Here is a 7,597-nt window from a genome sequence, read left to right as displayed (position 1 = left end):
GCCATCTTGGCTCACTGCAAACTCCGCCTCCCGGGTTCAAGCAATTCTCTGGCCTCAGCCTCCTGAGCAGCTGGGACTACAGGCGCCCTCCACCATGCCTGGCTTTAGTAAAGACAGGGTTTCACCATGTTAGGATGGTCTCAATCTCCTGACCTCATGATCTGCCCGCCTTGGCCTCCCAAAGTGCTGGAATTACAGGCATGAGCCACCACACCCAGCCCAGTCAATTCTTTTAATATAAAAATATAATAGTCATGGCCAGGTGTGGTGGCTCATGCCTGTAATCCCAGCACTTTGGGAGGCAGAGGCGGATGGATCACCTGAGGTCAGGAGTTTAAGACCAGCCTGGCCAACATGGTGAAACCCCACCTCTACTAAAAATACCAAAATTAGCCAGATGTGGTGGCTAATTTCCTACTCCTGAGGCTGAGGCAGGAGAATCACTTGAACCTGGGAGGCGGAAGTTGCAGTGAGCCGAGACTGTGCCACCACACTCCAGCTTGGGGAACAGAGCCAAACCTTGTCTCAAAAAAAAAAAAAAAAACAGTCATAGTGAGGAATTAATTCCTTTATTCCTTATCAAAACAAACTAACAGTAAATGTATATTATATGCTTTAATTTTATACATATAAGTTATCTTGTTGGGATATATCTTTCATCAGGACTCTGCCACATCCATACTTTGTCCTTGTGGTGAGACAGGGTAAAATGTTATATAATTTGTTATTCAAAGAACGTGGCAACTGTAACAAACAAAAGGAAGCATGGCATCTAGGGCAGGAGAGTGGAGAGTTTTCCCCACACAAACACATTTAAACTTCCCTGTACAAAAACACCTGCTGTTGCTTTAGAAATCGTTTTCCTTTATGAGTAGTCAGGTCTAGAAGTACAAGTGCAGTGCCAGCAAGTATTTCAAATAAATTTCAACGACTTGATATTCAAGTCCAAACTAAATATTTAATGTTTTCTTTATTGCAAATATGATGTCTTTGACCTGAGGTATAGAGTTGTCTTCTAGAATCTTTGCATAAGGCATAGGGACGTCAGCACCAGTGACACGAACAGCAGGAGCATCCAGGAAATTGAACGCAGGACCTAGAAGGAAGGCTCAACTGAGAGAGAGCAAATGCCAGCTGGGCACTACCACCTTGGCACAGAGGTGTGGCTCACCAGAAAGAGAAAACGTTAAGGAATGCTAATTATGGGGAACTGCTTTCTGGATTTGCTTTTAAAATATTTGCCTGAGGAGAAATGCCTAACTTACAAGTTTAAAGTTCAAGTCATTTGGCCACTCCTAGCTTTCAATCTCTTTATGCTGTACGTATTCAGGTACATGATGTTTACTACAGCTTGACTGTATTCTAGAACCAGTTTCTTTGAAATACCTTCCATGATCCTGGCACAGATTTCAGCTCCTACTCCAAACTGTGGCCAGCCTCCTTCCACAGTTACGAGATGATTTGTCTTCATGACACTGGCTTCTATGGTTTCCATGTCCATTGGTCTGATGGTACGCATATTTATCACCTAAACAGGTAATATAATCAAGTTTACAGAGCTATTGCAGCACAAATAGAGCCGTACCCCATAATACCATTTCCTTTTTTGTTTCCTGTTAATCTTTGTGTCTAGGAAAATCTAATCTGCCTATGAATAGGTACATGAATGTACAAACTGTAAAAGAAAAAAATTTGAATTAAAACAAAAATCTGTATGTCTACCACAAGCAGCTCTGTGCGGTTATAGGATTCATTCATCTTCCTTCACTTTTTTATTTTTTATTTTTATTTTTTTTGTTGAGACGGAGTCTCGCTCTATCACCCAGGCTGGAGTGCAGTGGCCGGATCTCAGCTCACTGCAAGCTCCGCCTCCCGGGTTCCCGCCATTCTCCTGCCTCAGCCTCCTGAGTAGCTGGGACTACAGGCGCCTGCCACCTCGCCCGGCTAGATTTTTGTATTTTTTTAGTAGAGACGGGGTTTCACCGTGTTAGCCAGAATGGTCTCGATCTCCTGACCTCGTGATCCGCCTGTCTCGGCCTCCCAAAGTGCTGGGATTACAGGCTTGAGCCACCACGCCCGGCCACTTTTTTATTTCTTTTGAGATGGAATTTTGCTCTTGCTGTCCAGGCTGGAGTGTAGTGGCATGATCTTGGCTCACTGCCACCTCTGCCTTCCCAGTTCAAGCCATTCTCCTGCCTCAGCCTCTGGAGTAGCTGGGATTACAGACATAGACCACCACACCCAGCTAATTTTTGTATTTTTAGTAGAGATGGGGTTTCACCATGTTGGCCAGGCTGGTCTCAAACTCCTGACCTCAGGTGATCCACCACGCCCAGCCAATCCTCCTTCACTTTAAATTCCCTCATCAAAATGAGTAACAGTTAACAGCTGAGTGCCTATCATGTACCAAGCACTACACTAAGTGTAATTCTCACAACTGCCCTATCATGGGACAGCATTATCCCCATTTTATAGCTGATGAAACAGATTTAGAGTATATAACTTGCCCAAGTATAACTAGCACATGGTACATTTCTGAAAGATCCAGAACCTCAGAAGGGTGAGGTGGGAGCATCACTTGGGCCCAGGAGTTAGAGGTTACAGTGAGCTAGGATTCAGCCACTGCACTTCAGCCTGAGCAACAGAACAAAACCCCGTCTTTTTCTCTCTCTCTCGGGGGGTTCACTGAGAAGCAGAAGAGGTTCAGAGAGCTCCCTGTCTCTCAAAAACAAGATCCAGAACCTAAGTGACCTGAGTGGTAAAAAGCTAAGTATGTGAACTGCAGGCAGGTTTCCAGCTTTAAGCAGAGACACAAATGAGTGACAAAGCAAGGTTTTACATCTAATTAACCTGTTACAGAACTCTTCTGGGTCTTAAATCTAAAAGGAGCCTTTCTAATTCTTTAAGAACAAGTAAATGACCACTCACCTCACATTCAACTCCCTCTTTAGACAGCACTGCTGCAGCTTCTAAGCAGTGGCCCACAGGTCTCGAATGGGAAACCACAGTTATATGTGTTCCTGAAAACAGAGTGGTCACAGATGAGAGATCAGATTGAAACTGAAGATGCTACACCACTGTGCAGCCAGCTGTGGCTCTTGTTCATTCGTGAAGTCTTCAACTCAACTTCATTCCAGTGAGCTGAGGAATGTGGCAGCCTTCCTAGAAATGAAACACAGGCCGGGCGCGGTGGCTCAAGCCTGTAATCCCAGCACTTTGGGAGGCCGAGACGGGTGGATCACGAGGTCAGGAGATCGAGACCATCCTGGCTTACACGGTGAAACCCCGTCTCTACTAAAAATACAAAAAACTAGCCGGGCGAGATGGCGGGCGTCTGTAGTCCCAGCAACTCGGGAGGCTGAGGCAGGAGAATGGCGTAAACCCGGGAGGCGGAGCTTGCAGTGAGCCGAGATTGCGCCACTGCACTCCAGCCTGGGCGGCAGAGCGAGACTCCGTCTCAAAAAAAAAAAAAAGAAATGAAACACAAACCTACCAGACTGAGATCTAGAAAAGCACAACTGAATGAGAAATTGGGGCATCACACATTCTTAACTTGAGCTCATTCTATAATTTTTCAAAGTAAATGACAGTAACTTGTAGGTTTAATTTTACCAAAATTGAGGGACTGGATTAAAAATACTGTTTATGTATCTTAGTTCTCTTACCTTGCCTTTCTATTTTGGCTTTTCCAATAGGAATCAGAAAATCTTTTGACTGAGCTTCTGGAGGAAATTCAAAAGGAACCCCATACATCAATTCATTCTCTAGCACCACGACTGAAAAACATAAATATTTAAACAAAAGTAACCAATCACATCCAGAATGATTAAAACTATACAAAGCAATATCATTCATCTTGTGAGAAGTTTCATGGTGCTGATTAGCCTTATTTCTACCACAACCAGCAGCCTTGAGAGCAGTTTAGGTACTTAAATTTGTAGTTTGGTCAATATAATTTTATCTATTAAAACCAGTATTGTGGGTGTGCAGTAAATGTCTCCCTTACCTAGCTGGCCCCCTTATAGTTGGAAATAGGAAAAGCAAGCACATTCTTTACTGTCTTTACTATATAAATTATTAGCATTTTATATGATGTATCTAAGCCTAACTAAAAGACTTGAATGGTTTCCTCTGTGTAAATATATCATTTTAGTTTTTCAATTTTCAAAAAAAAAAAAAAACCAAAGGGTCCCTGTGCTGACCTGGATTGTTATCCCGAATGGCTGATTTAATAAGTCCTTTAGCATCCTCTGAATTCCAGGGACTGACCACCTTTAAGCCTGGGCAGTGCCCATACCAGGCAGCAAAGCACTGTGAGTGCTGGGCAGCTACACCTGCTGAGGCACCATTGGGCCCCCTGAAGACTATAGGCACAGACTGAAGGCCACCAGACATGTAGTAGGTCTTGGCAGCTGAGTTTATAACCTGGTCAATGGCTTGCATGGAGAAATTGAAGGTCATAAATTCACAAATGGGCCGCAACCCAGCCTGTAAAATCAAAAATGTGGATGTTAAAAAGACTAGAAACAGCAATAAAGACTAGCAAACAATCACTCCAAGTCTTCCAACATTCAAATAATGGTTTTATTTTTTATAGACAGGGTCTCACTGTCACCCAGCTGGAATGCAGTGGCGCACATCATAGCTCACTGCAGCCTGTAACTCCTAGGCTCAAGTAATCCTCCTGCCTCAGCATCCAGAGTAGCTGGGACTACAGGCAAGCACCACCACATCTACCTACTTGGAATTTTTTTGTTTTTTTCCCAAATGTTTTTAAAAGGTGATGTTAAATATCTTTGGGGATGGGCACAGTGGCTCACGCCTGTAATCCCAGCACTTTGGGAGGCCAAAGCGGGCAGATCACTTGAGGCCAGGAGTTCGAGACCAGCCTGGCCAACATGGTAAAACCCCATCTCTACTAAAAACACAAAAATTAGCCGGGCATGGTGGCGCGACCTGTAGTCCCAGTCACTGTGGAGGCTGAGGCAGGAGAATCGCTTGAACCTGGAAGCTGAGATTGTGCCAGTGCACTCCAGGCTGGGCGACAGAGTGAGACTCCGTCTCAAAAGAAAACAAGAAATGTCTTTGGATAAGCTTCATAAAGAGTATTACATACCATAGCTGCACCTACAGCAATTCCAGCAAAGCCCATCTATAAAGTAAAATATAAACATAAGTGAAAATCCATAAAAATGAAGACAGTGGACACTAATAGACATGCCCTCCAGGGTCTGCTTCCCCCTGGAAGACTTACCTCTGATATGGGAGTGTCAATAATCCTCTTGTCTCCATATTTCTTCCACAGCCCTCGACTAACCTACAATTAAGATTTGATCCCTTAAGTGTATCTGAGGGTAACAGTGACCTCAATTTTGTATAACTTTCATATATTTCAGTTACCTTGTATGCCCCATCGTACTGGGCAACTTCTTCTCCAAGCAGAAATACCTTCTCATCTCTTTCCAGCTCCTCATCCATACCCTGATTTATAGCATCACGAACTGTCACCTGTCGCAGGTATGCAAAAACAGTCAATACAGAATTGTTTGAGATTCAACTAAGATTTTCTTCCTTTATATTTACCTAGGCTGCCCAGAGCATACAATCTAAAAACACTAGAACAAGTTTCTCTTTAAAACTCAAAGAATTCTAAAAGTAACATTTCTATCACACATAGTAGGTCTTTGACTGTATGTGTTAGTGTACTGAGCACTCACTAGGTGCCAAACACTTTGCATCCAGAATGTAGGAGTTGCTATTTTAATATAATGAATGGTAAAATCTAGTTTAAAAAAAAAGGAAGGAGAGGAGAATTAACATACAATCCATCAATTCCACTTCTATGTATATGCCCCAAATAACTGAAAGCAGGGATTCAAGCATATACTTGCACATCAATGTTCACAGCAGCATTATTCACAATAGACAAAACAATGCCAGGCACGGTGGCTCACACCTGTAATCCCAGCACTTTGGGAAGCCAAGGCAGGTTTGGATCAACGTGGTGAAACCTGGCCTCCACTAAAAATACAAAAATTAGCCGGGTGTGGTGGCGGGCGCCTGTAATCCCAGCTACTCAAGAGGCTAAGGCAGAACTGCTTGAACCCAGGAGGTAGAGGTTGCAGTGAGCTAAGATAGTGCCATTGCACTCCAGCCTGGACAACAAGAGCAAAACTCCGTCTCAAACAAACAAAAAAAAAAGAAAATGTCGGGCTGGGCGAGGTGGCTCATGCTTGTAATCCTAGAACTTTGGGAGGCCAAGGCAGGTAGATCACTTGAGGCCAGGAGTTCAAGACCAGCCTGGGCAATATGGTGAGACCCTGTCTCTACTAAAAATACAAAAATCAGCCGGGTGTGGTGGCGCCCGCCTGTAATCACAGCTACTCAGGAGTGTGAGGCGCGAGAATCCCTTGAGCCCAGGAGGTGGAGGTTGCAGTGAGCTCTGATCGCGCCACTGCACTCCAGCCTGGGTGACAGAGCGTGACTATCTCAAAAATACATACATATATATATTATTCAGCCTTAGGAAGGAATCAAACTGACGCATGCTACAACATGGATCAACCCTGAGGACATTACGCTGAGATAAGCCAGACACAAAAGGACAAATTATGCCACTTACATAAAATTCTAGAATAGTAACCTCATAGAGACAGAAAAGTACAACATGGGTTACCACGGGTTTGGTTAAGGGAAATGAGGAGTTACCGAGTAACGGACAGTTTCTGTTTGGGATGATTAAAAAGTTCTGGAAATGGATGGTGGTTAATGGTTGTACAACATGGTGAATGTACTTAATGCCACTGAATTATACACTTCTGAAAAGTACATTTTAAGTTAGGTCTATTTTGCTGCAATTTAAAGAAAAAAAAAACATGGAGTGAGGGAAGAAACCCCTAATCTTAGTTTTCCCCCATTGCCCAGCCAGCTGTGAGGTAGTGACTCGCTGGGGTGATAAGCGCCAGGCGGCGACAGAGGCAGCAGGAGCTCCACGGAGGATGCTGGCTCCGCAAACCCAAGGCCCACAGCGCCGACCGGCCAGGGCGCAGGCGCGACTCCGGCCCCCTTCCCGAGAGAAGGGGGCCCTCCCCGCCCTCGTCCGACGAGCGCCCGCGCCTGTTACCTGCAGCGCAGCTCGGGCGGTCCAGTGAAAGCGCCTCTTCAGCAGGCCGGAGACCTGGCAGGGAGAGAGGAAGATGATGGCGGGACGCAGGGTGGGCACGGGTGGCGTAGGAATACAGGCCGCGCGCTGCTGCCTACCTCTCGAAGGGGTCTCCGCACCAAGCCAGATACCGCCGCCATCTTGATCGTGTCCTCTATCCGCTGCCAAATGACAACACAGAGGGGCCGGCAGACGTGAGAAAGCCCCGCCTCCTCCGGCGCGGGCCAATGGCAAGGCGCGGCGCCTGCGTGACTCGGCTCCCCCCCCCCCACCTCCTCGCCCACCGGGTGAGGGGCCGCGGGGCCGGGCCGAGGTGACTGTGTGGGTGGCACTGCCCCTCTGCCTGGAGCCGTCTCAAATCAACTTTATTGACAGTAGGCTGTGACCAACTTGCGAGGTGCACGCTGGGCACACGTGCCTGTCAGTGTTACTTGA

The 7,597-nt window shown here is 45.8% G+C and overlaps 1 protein-coding gene across 3 annotated transcripts; it reads right to left on the bottom strand.

Annotated features, from left to right (window-relative positions):
- Positions 1-596: 596 nt before the first annotated feature.
- On the bottom strand, positions 597-7,345 carry PDHB (pyruvate dehydrogenase (lipoamide) beta). Of its 3 annotated transcripts, XM_011947218.1 has the most exons (11): positions 7,261-7,341; positions 7,124-7,177; positions 5,401-5,508; positions 5,255-5,317; positions 5,117-5,152; positions 4,389-4,488; positions 4,203-4,334; positions 3,666-3,776; positions 2,929-3,020; positions 1,387-1,528; positions 597-1,096 (listed from the first exon to the last, which is right to left on the bottom strand). In XM_011947218.1, the coding sequence occupies exons 1-11, from the start codon at positions 7,300-7,302 to the stop codon at positions 951-953; spliced, it is 1,026 nt and encodes a 341-aa protein (XP_011802608.1). In that variant the 5' UTR covers positions 7,303-7,341; the 3' UTR covers positions 597-950. The 3 variants fall into 3 exon arrangements, with proteins under 3 accessions (XP_011802608.1, XP_011802606.1, XP_011802607.1); XM_011947216.1 differs by having other exon boundaries at positions 4,203-4,488; XM_011947217.1 differs by lacking the exon at positions 7,124-7,177 and having other exon boundaries at positions 4,203-4,488; positions 7,261-7,345.
- Between the last annotated feature and the right edge of the window lie 252 nt (positions 7,346-7,597).

This window comes from Colobus angolensis, unplaced genomic scaffold (genome assembly GCF_000951035.1).
Source record: "Colobus angolensis palliatus isolate OR3802 unplaced genomic scaffold, Cang.pa_1.0 Scaffold26, whole genome shotgun sequence".
Lineage (NCBI taxonomy): Eukaryota > Metazoa > Chordata > Mammalia > Primates > Cercopithecidae > Colobus > Colobus angolensis.
The sequence above is the reverse complement of the archived record's forward strand: the minus strand, read 5'-3'. Positions and strand labels throughout refer to the sequence as shown.